Raw genomic sequence first — 20,363 nt, 5'->3', positions numbered from 1 at the left:
AATTTTCCTTAAACAAGGTAGCCGGACCAATTTTTTAAGGTCGTTGGAAGATGCCGGATGTGGGGTCGCTTACCATCGGAAAAATAGAGGGCAAGTCTGTACTAGACATAGTACGGTTATAAGGTATAAATTATGATGTATTGATAAAAATTCCAAGTAAAAATAACTATGGTTTTTAGTGTTAAAGTCACTAAGAAAATAATAATTTATTAAGTTTGTCAACTTGATAAAGAGTCATATAATAATAAATCAATTATTGAATATTTCAGTTGTACTTGTTGATTAACAATTGATTTGAATTAACAATTGATTACCACGTAGCCTCAAAAATTAAGACCAAGGCAATTCTTAATTTGTTATTGACGTCACAAAGTTATATTTTATCGCCAATTACTACTTCAAAGTAAAGTATACCCTTATGCAATACTCATTGTATGTTGTTGTGGGATTGTTTACCTTGTCGATATTTTTACCTATGACTTTTTGGTTTCCTTATGAAAAATAAACCATAGTGCAAGCCGTACCGGCAAATGATTTTAACCGTTGAGTTTCTCTACTTTCAATGCTAGTGTTTAGAATAACGATAAAGTTGATTATGCCTTTCTATAGGCTCCATAAAATTATTATTTCAGTCAAACAGAAATATTTTGCAATAAATATTATATTTTATGTACCAATAAATTATAGTGAAAGAATTTTAAATCATAATACAGTCTGGGAATACATTGCTCTGAATTCTTTGGACATTTGTGACTGTGACAAGAAAACACCGACTGTGTTTACTGTAAACTCATCTCCAATCAGGATGCGTTGGAGTTTAATTGGATGATAGTGACTATCAAGGTTTGCGCTATTGGTAGTCTAGTGATGATGTACAAAAGTAGTCATTATAAATGAAAGTGGAAAGTGTAATGTGTAGTAATAAGTGTCTCGTGGTGGATGTTGGGACTGTCCGTGAAGGTGCAGCGTGGTCACCCTGGCGGCTAGGATGCCGGCTCGCGTTACGCTGGGTCGGCGCGCGCCGGATAATGGGCGTCGCTGTTGGGCCAGAGCTTTTTTGCCTGTAATCCAATTACGCGCTCCCACCCGGGACTAATCGCCCGGACACAATGCGTCGATCAGGTCTGCACCTTTGTGTCCCAAAAAGCTACGAGAAACTACGAGATTGCTCGACTGCATGGCGACCGTACAAATTATGGCCTTGTCTTATGACTATCATACGTAAGTCGGTTCAGCTGAGCGGGTTACAGTTCGATTTCGATGCTCAAAATAATTTAAATAACCACAGTATGTGTAATGTTTTGTTTTACAATGACTTTTACGCGAATGAAAATTTACAAGAATCCAACACAACATAAAACTAATTTTTAACGAAATATATCGCTGCTATTTTTATTTCCCGATGTCCTAAGTGCCTCGGCACCCATGATCACGGAAGGATTTTCTTGTTTACGATAGAAAATCTTCTTGGTCTGTACTTTTTGATTAGTTTTTTTGTAACTGGCACTACCTGCTCTATTACATGATTTCAGCTTGACGTTGATTTATGGGTAAACCCGTATCTGCATGTTATATTAATGTTATAGTATTTAATACTGGTGGCTAGTCGTCGCAATAAAGCTTTGAGTATTTATATTTCATTATGGCATTAAAACGGATGAAACAAAATATTAACGAAGTTTTTATTTATAATCTTGACGTTTAGATAACGTCACTCCAAAGAAATTCAATTCAAGAAGGTATATACTATACAGTAGTAATAGACAAATATTGTTATCTATTATTTGGCCTGACACATTTCTAACAGCCGAAAATTACCCTGTCTAAGATTAAAAGAAAAAAATCGAAGCGATCACTTTATTTATTGATGTAATGTCTTACTTACTTCAATTATTTTTCTAATTTGTACATTGTATCAGTACTAATAATTTTATTTTTACTATATTTGTTCATGTTACACTATATATTTTTTTTCTTAACAAATAACCAACACATTCCAATTTGACTGACGTCAAACGTTTGACAGATAGTGATAGGTGTTTTTATTTACTCTGTTGAAAATTATTCAATTTGTCGAGCCTGTTTCGGATTTTACGCTCGGTTTCAAATTAATTGATTATGTGTAATTGTAAATAGACTGAAATTATGAGAATAATAAAATCCTGAAATAAAATTTACATTGCAGCAAACAGGCACATACCTGTATCCTGTCTTCCGGGAGGTCCGTCTTGAGGGAGAGCATCTCGCGCGCGTACACGTCGGGGTAGTGCGCGTCCTTGAAAGCCTTCTCCAGCTCGTCCAGCTGGTACGACGTGAAGATAGTGCGGCTGCGGGCAGAAACGATATCCTATACGTTCGGATTACAAACAAAGGGTTTACAACTTCGATACTCGTCGGCTTCGAGTGCCGGCCTGGCGTTGAAATCAGGGAGGAGTCAATAGCCTCCCTGATAAGCGGAAAGGATACCAGGGAAGAGTTCCTCTCTTATTGCAAAAGAATCACACAATATGCAATAGAAAGAAATAAAAGTTAGGCATAGACAACAAATAAAAACTAACAAGACAAGTTCAAAAAATAATATAAAACTCTGATATAGAATAGATAAAAATGTGATACAATAAAAATATAAATTAAGAAAATGTAAAATGAAAAGAGGACGAAAGAAAGGTAAACAGAGCAAAAGGGAAAGAAAGCAGAATTGTGGCATAAAAGAATAGAATGAAAGATTATCTGAAGTATAAAAGTAGAGAATGAAAATAAAAAATAATTATGTGAATAAATAAAATTGCCCATAAAGTCCCTGTCCCACCAAATATTCGATACTACTTTTTAATAACTATAAAAGGTCATCACTTTACTTTATACCTTGCTCTAAGCTACATTAAACTAGTTATACATTCATAGGCAACTGTGTACGGCTTTATAACAGCTAATACAAATTGCAGTCAGACAAGACCTGCAATCTTACACGAGCCAACGCCGCGTATCGACTACATTGTTTTATAGATAGTTATATTGCTGAAGTTTCTTCCTACACTTTGTAATAAAACACCAATCGGTCACGTTCGGTCGCTATCGATCCCGTCCACTGATGTACTGTGTAAAGAAGGTAACCAAGAAGCGCCTGTGGCATGATCAGCTCTGCTCTCTAACTAGTGTCTTTCAATTTTAACTACAAGAAAACTTCTTTCCTCAAACTTTCTTTCTCAGCGCTAAAGATTTTGAAGCAGTAGAAATGGTAGCTAGTAATTAGCAAGCGATCAAGTTGTTGGTAAAACCTTCCTTGAATCGAAATGCCAAGCGCGTATTGAGTAACAGGCCTTGCGTTTGATCACTTCATTTAGGGTTCGTCCAAATGATATAAGAACTCAATAAAACTGCGAAAAATCTGACAATCCGAGTCGATGCTTCTATGGGAATATTTAAGTTTAACTGCTAAACACAAGGCTTAGGCTATATTTTTTCAACAGTATTCATCATCATTAAAAACAAAAATATTTATGCAGACAATGGTAGGCTGCTCTACAAAGTCTAGGAAGACTGAAACACAATTTGTGATATATAATTATTTATTTTTAGAGCATTTTAGAGCATTTTAGAGCACACATAGTGCTTTTATAGATAACAAAACGTCGGTAAATCAGTACCACCTCTATGAAGCTTACTGACTAGCGCCATCTAATTGGTTTGTAGAGAAAATATGATAAAACAGTTACAATTTACAATAGTCAATAAATGGATCAAGATTAACTTAACGCCTTGTCACACTTATGAACAAATCGGATATATTATGAGCATTAAACCGTGATCCTTTCAAAGTTGACTACAAAAGTTGAAAATGGTATATAAGTACATATGCAAATTAAGATTGTTTTTGTATCAACTCGGTCTTAAAGCATCTCTCTATCACACAGCTTCCCTTCGCAATGTAAAATGGGTAAACGTAAAGATGCATCAATTGTCTACGTGAGAAAATAGATTTAGTCACACAATGGATGGAGACCGTGTGCCGTGGTCCATTTCACGGCAGCTTTAAATTCGGCTGCAAATCGTCTGCGAGTGCTTGCTGCGGCCGCTGAGGCAAATAGCGGCGCAGACTGAATCGGTACCTAAGATCCAACAGGCAGGTCCGACGTCTTGGCTCTCGAAGATAAATTAATGTTTGCTTTCCTTCCTTCTTAAATGTTTGCTCCTTTGGCACTGGCTTGACTATACGTACTTAGTTAAAGCAAGATAAATAGAACGATTACAATGATATACATGAAATTCTGATACTGAAACGTTATTTTTTTATTTAAGTCACTTGTAAGTCTCTGCCGCTAAATTACAAAGATATTTTATATTGGTTTCATTTTTTATCATTTATACTTTTTACATTTATTCCTTATATTATTTATTTAATTTTACTTAGATTGCCTATTGCTAAATCTTAATCTATTTAATATATTTTCTATTTACTGCCTTAATATAACATTTTTTTCCTATAATATAATTGTCTTAAATTATATACTAGTTCTATTATCTATATATATAATGTGTGCATGCCTTCTATTTACAAGAAATAGGTGGCATTGTTGTTTTTAATTCTTTAAACTTATTCATAATTAACTCTTTATATTAGGGTGACCGGAAAGTAATATCGTTTCTGTCGACATATTTTACAAAAAAACCGATTGATTGTTACCGCTCCGGCATTGATTTGTATACTAGATGCCAAAAGATTGTTGATAACGAAGGTGAATTTTGTTGGTTAGAAATAAAAACTTGTTAAAAATGTAGTCGTGTGAGTTTAACTTAAGAAAGCGACATTACTTTCCGCTGCAGCTAATATTTTTATCAAAGTTTATATGCGTATTAGAGACTGAAACGTGAAACTATACAGGGTGATTTGTTATAAATTTAAATTCTTTGAAAATTTTGTATAACTTATTTCTTGGCAAATGAAACTTTTGCACCTATTTCGAATCACTCCTTTATATAATGATCACTCTGTTTTATGTTACAATAATAATTTTTTCCTGTCGTAATGCGACATGCTAATAAATTTTATTAATACAAAGTTTGCAAGGACAGATAGCAAACTGTAATTAATTTCAATACGTAGTCATCCGAAATTTTATTATTTCTTAAACTATTTAAATTGATTCATCGCTTAAATGTTTTATACGTATAAGCAATAGCCCCGTGTAGTGCGTAGCGATTTTTTTATTTACATTTAATATCATCGCGTTGTTGAAGAATTGTCTCAAAGTTACGGAAGTATTAAGTGTTGAAAATCAAGCGGTTAGCGTCTTGAAGGAATTGCTTTTATAACTACTATCACGTCCACAACACGCGGTCGAGTTCAGTATCCGTTTAATGAGTCATTTATGACCCGCGCGGCTTACAATATCACTCATTCAAGTCATAGGCGCACACCAGAAGGCATCGCTTTTCACTGCGCGCCTGAATATAACCTAGTTCAAGACGTGCCGGCGCGCGGGGCGAGACGCCGGTGACCTGCGAGTTAATTAATGTTAATACGCATTCACCAGCCCGGCGCCGCCCGCTAATGGCTGCCCATCGTATCTGCACGTGAATACGTCGCGCGCACGCCTTGCCGCCGTTGAGAAATATAAACTCATTTATCGAGCATTCAGACGATATCTGCTAGCGATTTAAGTGTTCGCAAGCCCTCGAGCAAAGGATTTAAAAGCAGTTACATAGTGATGTTACAATTATTCTCAGCTTCACTGATTCTGAGAGAAACGTGAATTGTTTCTTTCATTTATTTGTTTACATACATTACAATCTACATAGAATTACAGTGATTGCTTGCAAACAGTGAGAAAGAAGTCAGAAAATCTAAATTCGATTGGAACTACAATCAGATTGAGCTCCCTTATATTAGGGTCACTTAAGTTAAAGCTACCGGAGATGGCAGACGCGCCCACTTGTGGTCACTCAAGTTCACAATTCCCAAGTTTTATTATAACTTAAATACTTACTATTATAACATGACATTTCACAAAAAATATTTATTGAATTTATTGTAGCTTATTTGTAATTTAGGTCCAATGATTAGGTTTGTACATTTTCCCTTTAAAACTGAAGAAGTTTTATTGCGTCGAGGTAAATATGTCCGATGGATAATCAAGAATTCGAATACTAAACGCGTATTAAATGACAGTCTAAGTTAAAGCAATTGCGCCTGGTTACTCTATAGTTCGTCCATATCAATGTTACAGGAGGCAAGCTCCCTGGCGTGCCGCTAACCTTGCAGCCTGTCAGCCTGCCAGCTTACCTCACCAGCGTTAGTTCACCGGTATGCCATTTTTAATCTGCGATACTTGAAAAAGTCATTAAGAAAAACAATGACATTTTGTCACGTAAAAAAATTTTTGCACAGGGATCTATACAATTTGACATTGGCGGTTATAGAATCCTCTAAATTTGAATGGAATTTATTTAAATTTTAGTCAGTTACATTAATATGACAATAAAATTTAAAATAAGACTTAAACCACGGACTGCGAGTACTGTCATTGTAATTGGACACAAGGCTACGACAATTTCTTTAATAAAAATTAGAAGTGTAAATGAAAACGTGCGATTGGTGCAGACAGTGTACAACCTGTTCCAGAAGAAATCTATGGAGCAAGGTTAAGTCCAGCTGTGGACGGCATACGGTTACCTATGATGATGGTGACAGTCAAATTATAATTTCAATTCAATGTCTACAATGCAAATACATAATAATTATAACACAATGTCTAAAAGTAAGAGTTAAAAATAAATATAAATTTAAAACAAAATAAATTGGACATTATTAACAACTATATATGTATTAACTATATAAACATAGAAAATTGATATAAAAAAAATCGTAGTATATTCCCAGTGCTCTAATAGAAATGGAGCGAAAATTTCCTTGTCAATATGAAAACCTGGTTTCAACAAAATAGGGTCTAATCGACGGCAGGACGCGGGAGAGAGAAACGCTTGGAATTCCAATAAAAATATTCCGCGCCCCATGCCCTCCGCGTGCCCATATTTCTCCTATTTTTAGCTCTCAGCTGTACGAACTGACATCGGTCGCAGTTTCCTGGTAGTGTAAGTTTCGCTACTTTATTATATCTGTGTAACAGATTTTATAATTAAATACTTAGCCAAACATCATATAATAGATAAAATTTGAAGACGAAAAAAGATAATGATTTACCTAACTGAACACGACGTGCGCAGATTTTAATCACCTTTTGATGGTGTCTAATACTTGTCAAATCGTTTGTCTTATTTGTAAACACGCATTTTAATTTAAATATAAATTATATACATATATCATCATCATTGGCATCGGCTGGGGTAATAGCCGTATGACGTCCACTATTGGGCCTAACTCAGGCCTTTACACAGAGATTTCTATTAGGAGCGGTTGAAAGCGGTCAGCATCCAAAGCTTTTCGTCAGAATGTAGAATAAAAAAAGAGAACTCTAGACAATGTGAAGAAACGAAACTGCTTCAAAATAGTTAGTCGACTCGACGGGCCGCGAAGGTGTTTAACCAATGCCTTGCTTTTTGAACACGCTCCAAATACTAAACGAACATATATACAAACCTAATAGTGCTGGTGCCATATGGAAATCCATGAAGGGTACCTATCTCCTGTAGTGGACACTTGATATTGCCTTGCCTGCTTATATTCGTGCAAAGACAGCCTTAGAAACAGTCTCATCGATGTGTTCCTCAAAACTAAACTTGCTATCTTCAGTTACGTTCAAATGATTTACACATTTCTTTTAGTTGCGCATACACGTCGAAGTAATTATATATTTTGATTTTGTCTATTATTATACAAACTATATAATAGTATATGATATGAAACATTGAGTTATTACTCGACCTAGGATATAAAGGATGTAGTTATAAAATAACTTGAATCTAATTTCATAGAAACTATTAAATAAGATTGCAAAATATAGTATGATATAGATGTGGTTGGTCTTTCTGTGAGGCTTTATTCAAGATTTTCAATAAAATCTTTTATTTATGTATTCTATGGATTTCAAATATATTTGATTAACATTTTTAATATATGGACTGTTGTTACATATAATCATATCCTAACATAAGGAAATATAAAACTGGCAATATATGCATTTAAATTGTTTAATATTCCCAAACAAAAAGTTTCAAATAATGACTACATACGTAATGGAAAGTTTTTAAATAAATATCGTATGCTTGGAGACGCACCTGTGCCTGCGTTTTTTCTTCTTTTTCTTCCCGTTGTAGCCGGTCAGTCCGTCGACTGTGAAGTCCTTGGCAGCCTCCAGCGACGACACGCCTGCGGGGCAAACGCTCCAACTCAGTACGTGTCCAAAACCGACGCTTTAAGCACAATGTAACAGCTAATTCATTTATTATATATTCCGCTTTGAAGTTAATTGACACGGTTAATTAGCGAATTGAGTCATACGTGTCAAAACAGACATATTATATCATACAATGAAATATATAGAAACTTAAAAATTCATGAAAACTTAAATATTATCTGAAAACTTCAGAGAGATTCTACCAAAATATTTTCTTTTGTGTTCAGTTCACTTATTAACCAGTGTCGTCCATCCACTCTCATTATTATATTTAAAATTCAAATTATTTCTTTAGTTTAATATGTTTCCATTATCCATGGGAGATATCGATAGTCTCCCATGGGGTGGACCAATATCATAAAAAAGGTCGCGAGAAGTGAGGGTGGAGGCCAGTGTTGCAGTGGCTGTCTGTCACCTTACATGATCATGATGATGAATATATTGTCAACACGACAGAAAGTGTCGGTTGATGGCAAAATAAAAGAAACATTTTTGAAACCTATTTAACTAACTAATATACGTGTATTTATAATCTAATATACAACTGTGCTCAAAAAGTAAGGTGAAATTGTGATTTAAAACTCCCGGCCATTAGAAAGGCAGGTCATTTCTTTCCTAGGGCCATAGAACTCTACAACAATTGCCGCGCGTACGACTATTTGTCGAAACTTGTAATGTCACATGGCTACGCCCAAACCATTTTGAAGTTTTTGTTTTGTGTCTGAAATGCATCAAGTTGCGATTGAACCACGTCATGCTGTACAGGTTCTTCGCGACTTTTTTGCCTAAAACCCGATTGCTACTCTTCCGCAACCACCGCATTCGCCTGATTTGACTCCGTGCGAATTCTAGCTGTTCAGCGAATTCAACACGCCGATTTAACACAATTTAGGAGATATAAGCCGAATCGAAGAATGCCTTTAAGGCTATACCTAAAAAAGACGAGGACTGGAAAAAAACGTTGAAAAAAAAGTGCGTTTTATTCGACGCGAATTACTTTGAATAGGATGTAATTGATTTGGAATAATAAACAAAGAATTTATATTTTACAAATAAAATCATTCTACTTTTAAATCACAGTATTATTATATATAATATGTACTCTGTACTTTTATATTTATGTACATCAGATTCTTAAACCCTATACTACATGATGATAGCGCGATCTATTTTTCCTTGGAAACCAAATTCGTCGAAAAAGTCTGGAAGAATATTTGTATGCTAGTTGAAAGTTTGCCTATTTTATATTAATTTCCTTTTATAGTTTTTATGTATAATAAATAAGTAAACTGTCTTTAAGTGATCTAATCCAGTATCAAAATACAAATACCTCTTTCAAAGATAATTGCATAAATATAGGGCGCGTAAAAACAAATATAATATAGCTGTTAATAGCTATGCTTTTTTTCATGATGTAAGTATTGTCATTGTCAGGTACGACGATTCTGGTACGATACCGATTTTGTGATCCTCTAACAATCCTGGTGGGCCAACGCCCCATGCCCACCAGGTGAACTTCAACACTACATGATATCCGTCCGTACATAAGCAGCATGCACGCGATCAGTAACGCGCTCACGGAGCCGCAGAGCAGAGCGCGTCGCTTCGCCCCGGTCTCGTTACCGACAGCCCGGGGCGGGGAGCGGTACGTTTGCCCGGGGATTGTCACATAATTACCGAATGTGATTGTCGCCTGAATTAGTAAGCGACGTCGGGTTAATAGAATAGATCGGGCGAGTCCCGGGGGAGGCCGGGGGAGCGGCGAGGCGCGCGGGCGGCGGGGGAGAGGCGCCCGGGGACGCCCCGGGTAATTGAATTTGGTGCCAATGAATACGACAATGAATTATTAAATTTAGAGCGGCCCCGTCGTCGATTTCGGCTCGTTAATACTTTATCGCGTTACATCGGCGCGCCGGCTTCTGGAGATGTTACGGTTAGTTCGGGAGCGGGCGATGGAGGGGGCGCATGACGGATGGGCCCTGGTGCCGCCGGCCGGGGTGCGAGTTGGTTTGTTTGGAGGTCAAGCCGCGGGAGCGACGCCGGCCGCGCGTACATTATTAAAGCTCCGTGAACTTGATGACGTCACACAGATCTTGTAACTGCAGAGGGCACACATTCGTCGCTGTTCGTGACGGTTTTATTTTGTTTCTTTTTTTTTACTCACCCGTAGCTTAGGTAAAGGCGTTTTTCTATGTTCTCGAAAGAAATTTATCGCAGATTGTACGTAATAGTTCAATTAAATGCCGTATCTATTAAGACATAGCAGCCTTTCACACTAATGAGTGCTATCTAGTATCTAGCTTATGCAATGGTCGGATTTAATTTCGTCATTGCAAGGCTCGCGCGCGGATGTTGTCAGTGAACCAAAATTAGTTAAGCACTTTTTTCATTAAGTAGTTTTTATATTGATGCAAATGAACTTTGTTTATTTAATATTTCAAAGTTAAATAGCGAATATTAGACAGCGAATAATATTAAGTAGAGATCAGGAACCAAATCAAAAAACCCAAGAAGAATTGTAGTGACAGTACAAGAGCAACAGGTGTAAAAACATTATTAGTGAGTAAATTGTTAGTGTTCAACTTTGGTTTTGTAGCTAACAATTATACGGGGTGATTGTAAAAAGATGTAAAATCTTTTAATGGTCTATAACTCATTTGCTGCCAATGAGTACACCTTATTCAAAATTCAATGGTTTCAAATATAACATAATTATTATATAGTAATAGAAAGCGTTTCAAAGTTTCAGATTACTTTATATTAAAATTAATTATTGTTTAATATATGTGCCAGAATACTTTATACCGTCTGAAGTAATTTGTCTTTTATATTTTAATAGAAGATAATATTTTGTCTCATAATTCTGTGCATTTTTTTAAAAGAGTGACTTGAAATAGGTGAAAATGCTTTAAAACGATGAACCTTTAAAGCTGCTGCAGACCTCAGTGTTACAGTATTAGAATCAAACTTGTTAAGAAACCAAATCATTCCCTACTTAAACTCTCACACATCAAGAGGGCTGTAGCGGAACCTTATGCCCTTAACAAAACATTATGGAACGTTGAAGTGGCATTTAAAATTCTGGAGTAGGTACAATGTGCCGGCAAACGCAGTCTGGTACGTCCACCCACAAAGAGGACAGACCATCTTGTTAAGGTCGTCGGAAGGTGCTAGCGCCAGACCGCCTCCAGCCGAGCCTGTTGGAAATCTATGGGAGAGGCTTTTGTCAAGCAACCAACGCCTTACGGCTGAAGTGGTGATGGTGATGAAACATTATCATAGGCTGATGTTTAAATATAGACCAGTGGAACGAGATTTTCTAAACTTAAGCGGGTGCCGTGTACGGTAAAATGTAGTTAAAGTGTAAACACTTTACTTAACATAATGTTTTAGACCTTATAACTGAAAATATTATTGAGGTCTAATCGAATAACAGTAGATATAGCGAGTCTGGCGGAGGGCATTCCGGGGTAGCCAGCGCAGCCTGCTCGAGGTTCTGTTATAAGCGGCTCATTACGCGCGGAGGTAATGTATGCGCCACCACGCACCGCCGCGGCCCTCCGGGGAGGGAGGCCCTCCTCGGAAGCACGCCACTCCAGCGCGACGTCGTTAGCGGACACCTATCGATATATGGCAGCCTTGATTTTCTCGGATCAGGCTTTATTATGATTCACGTTAGAGATTAGAGAAGGCTTCTCCCATTCCGGTTATTGTAAAGTAACCGCGTCTAGTCTTATCGCCTATAAGGTTTATGGTAGTACCACATTCTACATTATACTGTGTATACAATTCAATTTATAGTTTCAATATTTTATATTTAGAAAGAACGAATGTAATAGCGCAATGGTTATAGTTGATGAATTAATATAATTGATTTTTAATTTAGGATAACTCTATCTGAAAGTGGGGAAAATCGACAAAGCTGTCCAGAATTGGGTTTCATAATTCCTTTTTCATAGTTCCATATTGTAGTTATAATTTGAGACTTTATTAATGGTATATAGAAACATATCTTTAACTTTTTTTCCACTACGCTGGAATACATAATTTCCCACCCTTTTTTATTCCACAGAATACGCGTTTGACAAGTTTATGGCGTTACAGTTTTAAATTCTTTTTATTTTCAGATGGTAGACGCCCGCTGCAAGGCATAGGCTTGCCAAAGAGATCACCGCGACGCATGACTTGCAATGCCCACATTCAGCGACTCCTGGCAACCTCATGTCACGGTACAAGGCCGACTCGCGACACGAGATCCTTTCGGCCTCAACGCCCCGCAACAATTTACTATATAAGCACATTTAATAAATCACAACAACACTGTGATTTGAATTCGTCGAACAAAAAATAAATTAGTCGATACACGGCCAAAGTAATATAATAACCGTATAGTAATTTGGAACAATAGGTGAGTGAACGCAATGAAATATATAAAAAACATTACATTTCATTTTGAATTTTATATGCATCTCATATATAGAAGTTGGCCAATCCGGTATGTATAACGATTTGTCATAGCTTTAGAGAGGTAGAAGTAGGAATGTATAACTCATTTCATGTCAATTATCGTATGGTGTATCAGCAAATAAATAGGACATATATCAAAAATCAATGGTTTCAGATATTATTAATAACATAACGAAAGAAAAAGCAATTTCAAAATTCGGAATGTGACATAACAAAATTATTTATTTATTACTATCTAGATATGACTTTGTATTGACAGAAATTATTGGCAGGCGCATTTCAATGGAACGAATTTAGTGTGACGTATTACATGGTGTTCATCGCCTTTCGGCTTATACAATCTATCGCTCCGTGTTCAGAGGAGAGCGGCTCCTCTTCGCTGACCCGGTGGTGAGCCAGGCCGCTGGGGCTGAGCTGTGCTGGGCGGGCGGCGGCGCAGGGCGTCGCGGCCCGAATCAATATTCCGCACCGGCCGCGCAGGGACAACAACGTACACACGTAGCACGCGCCCCTCCGCGAGTGCTCGCGCACTTAATCCGATGTAAACATTTGTGCGGCAAGCGGGCCGGAGGGGGAGCCGGTGGGGGGAGGTGACAGACCCGCACTCCAATTCGCGTGATCGTGACGACCAGCCGGCTGCGGCTTGTGTTCATAATGTTCACACACGACGGTGGAACAGAATTCCTAAATACTCAGTGGTTTTATATTTACTTAATAAACTTTTTACATAAAGACGTCCCCCCGTATGGTGTACAAACGATCTTATTAAAGCCGGTTCAGTAGCAGACGTTTTGGCTGAAATGATGAAGATTAGAGTCTAATTAATTATTTTGAGGTCGTTTTCACTTTCCCTCGGATGCTTAGAGAAATGAGATAAGGAAAAATGGCTCGAAATGAGAGCAAGTCTTTTGGAAGGCAGTAGTCATATTATGTGTACAAGGGTAACCACTTAAGTGGAATAAAAGAACAGAATAATGTACCGCGATATCTGTGCATTTTCAAAAACACTTTTCATCGTATATCCTGAATCAATATCCTTGATTTGTCATAAAATACATGCAATAGACATGGAGGAAACGTGAATCAAATATCGATTAAAATAAGGCAAGGTTACGTAGCCCCGACGCAAGGTGACGCAACGAACGTATCAAAACAAAAATGGCGCGTCGTCACAACACACAAAAAGCCAGTGAAAGTGCCCTCACAACAATAATCTAGCTCTTGTTGAGCACTTGTTAAGAGTAGTATTTATTGTTTTATCATTTTAATTGGGACATACCCGTGGTTTATAATAATTTAATTTTGTTCTACAAATGTATATAAAAGTTACCTATCCCTTTTGTAGGTATAATTTTATAAAATATGTTCGTGGTAATTTTTAAAAATCCAAAAATATTCTAAGTATTATACCGTACTAAAAGAGTCAAAGTTGAAAAATATTCATTTTTTAATGAACGTTTCTCAACTCCTCTCGCCGGCAGAATTTCATTAAACCTATTATTAACTGACCTCTACTAAAGGTAAAGAATATTTCTCCCAAATTTAAAATCACAAAGCATTGTGGTGATGAGTCAAAATATGGGTATAAGCCTCTAAAAATTGAAATAAACTAAGAAACATTTGTGTTAAAATATAATGGTTTGGTGTTCAAAAATTAAATTTTGTTGTATTGTATCAATGAGCGTAACATTATCTATAATTGCATGTAATTTTACAGATAAAGAACAAATCAACACAATTCTTGAAAAAGAATTAATGTATTTAAATAATATGTTTTGTAATTTCTTGAAACCACATAATAATAGTCCAACGCGTCCAATAAATATTGTTTATCAAATTTAATATAGTAAGACAAAATTAAATAGTTTTAATTAATAAATAATATAGCTTTAGTATTTAATTATTAAATAAAACTAATTATAGATACTTTAGATTAATAACATGTATATTGTTTAGTTGTACTTGAACAACATCAAAACATTGACAAGTGTAAAATCGACTAAATTACGCTGAAGGTAAGTAAAAATGTGAAATTGTTTTGGGCACAAACAATTAGGATTATTATATCCACTGGCTTAAGGAGACATGAAGGTCTTGCAGCGTAACCTTTAATGCCATAATTAAATGTATAACAGCCTTTGAGATATAAATACCTAAAGTTTTTTTCTACATTTGGCCTTTGACAAAAAATATTTATTTCTTTATATACACTTGATACGAACATTATATAAATATTGAGATAGAAAAAGAAGAAATACTCTGTACCGTCATCTCTTTAGAAATAAACATAATTAAATGGCAGTATAACAATTTTTATGCGGTTTACTAATTTCTACAGTTGAGGGATGTCATAGACAAACACAACTTTTTATCCGTTTCTGTGGACATATACAAGCAATCGTAGCAGTCCATTTAAAATTTATTATAAAATTATTAAGTAAATGAACAAAGATTTTTATATCCCTGCGCTACCATGTATATCATTTTTAAACGTTCATTTTCAGTTCGATTTATAAACCTCCATTTTATTTAATTGCGCACGTATTGTCAGTACTAAAGGTATCACAATTTATCATCCATATTAAATCGAATCGATGCCTGTACGTTATTTATATGTGAGGACGGAGCGGCCCCGGTTCTGTGAAGGAAATAAGTTTAGTTGTCAGCTGCGTCGCTAGATGGCGTTAGGCGCCGCAGCCGGTCCGGGCGCTCGTGCTTAGGTTTTGGTGAGCGAGTAGGTCGATAGAATGCCGAGGGCGCGTCCAATTAAATAATCGGCTAAACGCTTGTCCACCGCGACGACGTTGTGACGTGATAAGCAATCGCGGAGCCTGGCTCGCGTTTTATCTTCGTTAGCAGTTATTAGGGCCTAATGAAATTATACTTCCCGTCTCAATCGGACAAATGCGTATGTCAATACATCCATATTTGTACTACACACAATATAGTGTTTATTGTAATTAATACAATCTCAAAATAAGGTGTTGTCGGTAGCTTTTGCCGCTCTTACGGAGTTGGATATGAAGAATGAAGTTCGCGTTGTTGCCGGCGTTGGAAAACTATGTATGAATGTTTTATCCCAAACATACATCATTTTAATTCATATAATAACGAAAAGATAATTTTGTTACTGATATTTCTGTAGCAATACTGTATATGGTAAGCATATTCCTACAATCTTCTTTGCGGTCAGCTGAGTGTGGTTTCCGACGCGCGTCGTCGCTTCTTCCCCCTCAATTGAGCTGCACTGAAGACCTAAATCGGTGCACAAAGAGCCGCCGGAGCTGTGCAAATGCAATATATATAAACGTGATAACGCGGCTCCGGCGGCGACAGATTGCCAATCGCTAGGCCAATTTGCGCGGTTCCGCTCGCGATTAGATTTAACCGCGGCGGCTGCTCGCCCCGGCGTCTGCCCCGGCGGCTGCCCCGGTAGCAGCTCGCCCCGGCGGATGCCTCCGGCCCGCGGCGCTGAGGAGCCTAATCTCGCAAATTGTGTTTACGTTTCGCGCCCGCGCCTCGAGCGACGAAGCTGCCCGACCTCGTCTGCATTTCGCAGCCAAATTTCTTAATCATTATATCATTCGCTAATTTTGTAACCGTTTATTCAATTATTCATTCAAATTAAAGTAATGTTCAACAAATTCAATTACAATTTATTTTTGTTCTACTGACATTTCAAATGCATTATACCACCTACGTTCACAGGTGGGGCCGTGTCTGCCGTTCCTATTGTATAGTTGCTTCGAGGTACCTTCTTCTTGCGCTCTTGTAGTTATCTTTGATGTTAGATTTAATAACATTATTCACAGGTTCGAGTCGACGGAATAGTCTCGCCATCTTCTCTAATGGAATTTGGGTTTTACGCATAGTGTAACAGGAATCTTAGTTCTTTTAAGATGTTTTGTGGTTTTTCAAATGTTAGAAATGGACGGACGCGATCTTATACTTTCACGGACTTAATATTTCTATAAATGGCAGTTTTTTTAATTTATTTATATTAGCCTGAGTTAATTATTTACGTATACAATAATAATTTTGTTAAACTGTGAGCCAATTACAAATCTTCACTTGTTATATTAGGTTACAAGTGTTTAAATGAGCATCTGTAACAAACATGCCTCTTCAGTTTTTAACGCGCGTAGAAAACAGAAATGTTTTTATATCTTTTTTTTTTCTCTTACACTCACACAATCATCTGCAACTTGCTAAGAGAGAAAGGACTTGACGAGTAATTAAAAATGGAGTAATCTTTTTAAGTTATTTGGTTAACCTTATTCATTACAACATAATATGTTCAGCTGATTGTTTATCAGCTGACTATAAAATCACGAAATGCGTGATAACTTTTCCATAATTTTTCAATTAAACATTGGCTTCACAGTCGTAACACTGCTGCTTATAGATGTAGGAACTCATTAAGTTTTATCGGCGCCCAACCAAATTCTATAATCGTTGGTCTGTCAACGTGACGCGTTCACGACTTCCTTTTGGACAATAACCCAAAGCAAAATGAATATAATTCGCTGCAAAACAAAACTACGCCGTATTCGCCCACCAGTATTAAAATATAAGCTAACTAGGTTAAAATATGTAAAACGACCCACTTAGAACATAGTGAACCTATTATTTTGTGGCCGTGGACAATCAAAGAAGAGTAATTATAAGATATATAATTACGAATTGATTGAAGCCGATGAGGTCCGTTTATAAACAGAAATGTAGCCGGCAAGAAGGAAGAGCTACCCTCAATCTTTCAATTATAACTAGGAAAGCAACGTCGTTTCTGCGCATGTCTATATGATTGTCATTTGGTAACTCATTACGTATTTGGAAGATGTTGTACACTAGACGGTAGGTTGTTGATACGAAGGTGAATACATAGTTGATCAGAAATAAAAACTTATCAAAAATGTAGTCGAGCAAATTTAACTTAGGAAGGCGACATGACTATCCGGTCCCCCTAATACAAGGACGGTATGAGAATGTCTCAAGGTTGAACCTGCGCCACATGAATAAGTCGCCTCGAAGTCGTCGTGTATGAGTCACAATGTAATGTGTATCTTGCGGCGTGTCGGATTCGTGTCGGAGCGTCGCGTTTTGGCAGCCGCTGTCACTCGCCAAATAAAACGCTCGACGCATGCAAATCGAATCTAAGGGCGCACCGGGGCGCTGCGGGGGGCTGTGGGGGGCAGCGGGGAGGGAGGGAGCTCCACAAATTGGCAATTCGTCCCGGCAGCGGCGGTAATCGCGCGCCGCGGTTTTGTCACATCCTCAATTACTTTCTTTAACTGAATTTTTCGCGTCGCGCCTCCTAGCCCGCAGGCCCCAAGCCTCTGTGACAGTTAGAAGAGTAAGCAGTATCTGATAGAAGAATGCTCTACCACGATAAAGTGATTTCCACCAAAACCTACTTTTAGTGTTCAAAGCAAAAAATATAGCAGCTTTAAACTTATCACTCAACTTGCCATACTGTTGTAGTTTGTAAGCCCTAAGCTTGATGTAATTGTAAAATCCTTAGAGGCAGCGAATTTCAAGACAAGAAAGAAGAACGTTTTGTATTATTTACGAAATAAACTGATGGTTGCAGAAGTATTATCAATAATATCTGGTAAATATACAACGTATTCCTTAGTTTCTGCCATAGGCCGTTTCAACAGTTCGTAACATTCATAAAAAACAAGGATTTTTAGTTCAATCGACAGCACCTTTAATAACCGACGTAAGTTTTAATATTGACACCGTATCGCTAATGTAACCATTTGTTTGGCTAATAGAACTCGGAAAAAATCGTAAATCTTATCTTTTACGTTAACAAAACCGTCTTCATCGCAGTGGATGTAGTTTGAAGTTGGTTTTAACTTTCCTCAAAGAAAGTCAATGAGAGAGAGCCCACGTCTAGCCTTACAAGTGCATATTAAACGTGTCATCGATAATGGAATTATCGTTGATATCGTAGATTTAGAATTACTTTTCTCGGCAGAAATAAAATTGGTTATATAACATGCGCGTGCGCAAATTCGTCTACATTTTTACTAAGAAACTAAATCTATCGACCTATATGAAAAATATATAACAGTAAATTTTAGTTAGGAAGATCTTAATGTATGTCTAGCTTTACTACGCAATAGTTACCAATAAAATTTAGTGTGTACGAGTCCTAAATTACAGTTCGTTTGCGTTAAGAATGCAAGGAATCATAATTGTCCGCTGCCCTAACCGGGCCCTGTATCATCAAATTATTCTTAATTAGCCTTCAACTAACTTTTAGCGAAATTGACATTCTATTTAAGTCGTCGAACACATATTATCATTCTCCAATGCAATCTTAACGTGAATGAACTATAAATAATAACCATGTTGTGATACTCAAAATAGTTATTCAAAATTTACTATTCGCGTAGATTTAGATTTAAGCAAATCAAAGCAATAAATGTGCACGAAACTAATATAAATAATAAAATTATTAGTACACTGCATTTTTAACGCAAAGGAACTATAACAGCTAATGTTGAAAGCACGCGCGGGAAAATGAGTTTGTTACCTGAGTAAAATTGTCGGACCGCTACGCAACGTACATGGAACAAACAAAAACAACACAATTAACATATTGCCACAAAAAAACTAACAAAGTCCTCGCGCATCTACATCAATACAAAAAGGTGCAAATTAATAAAAAACACATTTATTCATAAATTATAAACTTTTTAAAATAAGTATTAGCGAAAACCACGGATTTGAACATTCTTAGTAATTAAATCACTTAATTATAACACTGTCAGGTAGTCAATTGACAGTTTTAGAAACTTTACATAAGTAATTACGCTTACATCCGGCATCATTGATGACCGCTAATGAAAGAAATATACTTCTCTTTAGTAAAATAAAACAAAAAGTAATATTTTTTTCCAAAATGGACAAAATATAAAAAAAAACTCTGCTATTTCGTTTTATATTCAAATATGGAAACTTATTCACAAAAATTGTTATTTTCACTTATTTAGTAGTGTGCAAACCTTCAAAATTTAAAAAGCCAAACACATTAATAAAGGTCTTATTAAACCTTTTCAAAAGACACTGATACTTTAGCCAAGAACTTTGAATTTAAAAATACATAACGCTGCCTATACGAAAGCCGTGCAATTTCGTAACTACACACAAGAAAAAATGTACGATTTAGAAAAAACATTTTTGGCTCTCCGATAACATGTAATGTAAAGTCGTCGTTGTTCGTCGTATTTCAAGGTCATAGACACTCCCTCGAAGGCATGTATAGAATACACACCATAATCGCCACGCTAGTGCTATATTATGATTCGTAGTGGACCCTGCTGTCCAACCTCTAGAAAGTTATATGCGTGTGGCAATCCCACATAATTAATGCACAATGTATTAATTATGTAAGATCTTATCCCGGAAGTTGAACCCGCGACTAATGATTGCGAGCCTCATTCCACTACCTCTGAGCTGGCGTTATATTTTATTACTAAAGGGCCCCAAAAATTTTAGAAGCTTTATAACGTACTTACTGTAAAGAGATTC

General features: G+C 36.6%; 1 protein-coding gene across 1 annotated transcript in view; it reads right to left on the bottom strand.

Annotated features, from left to right (window-relative positions):
• Positions 1-20,363, bottom strand: part of LOC137931541 (visual system homeobox 2-like) — a 146,647-nt gene that overhangs the window by 74,905 nt on the left and 51,379 nt on the right. Inside the window, exons 3-5 of the mRNA XM_068774969.1 lie at positions 19,366-19,386; positions 8,236-8,326; positions 2,201-2,327 (exon numbers count right to left, since the gene is read on the bottom strand). Of these exons, the coding sequence (XP_068631070.1) occupies positions 2,201-2,327; positions 8,236-8,326; positions 19,366-19,386 (239 nt within the window). The remainder of the gene's footprint in view (positions 1-2,200; positions 2,328-8,235; positions 8,327-19,365; positions 19,387-20,363) is intronic.

Source organism: Battus philenor, unplaced genomic scaffold, assembly GCF_028537555.1.
Source record: "Battus philenor isolate CCGP_79_NKW_IND1 unplaced genomic scaffold, ilBatPhil1.0.hap1 SCAF_11, whole genome shotgun sequence".
Classification (NCBI taxonomy): domain Eukaryota; kingdom Metazoa; phylum Arthropoda; class Insecta; order Lepidoptera; family Papilionidae; genus Battus; species Battus philenor.
This window is presented reverse-complemented; position numbering and strand designations above follow the sequence as displayed.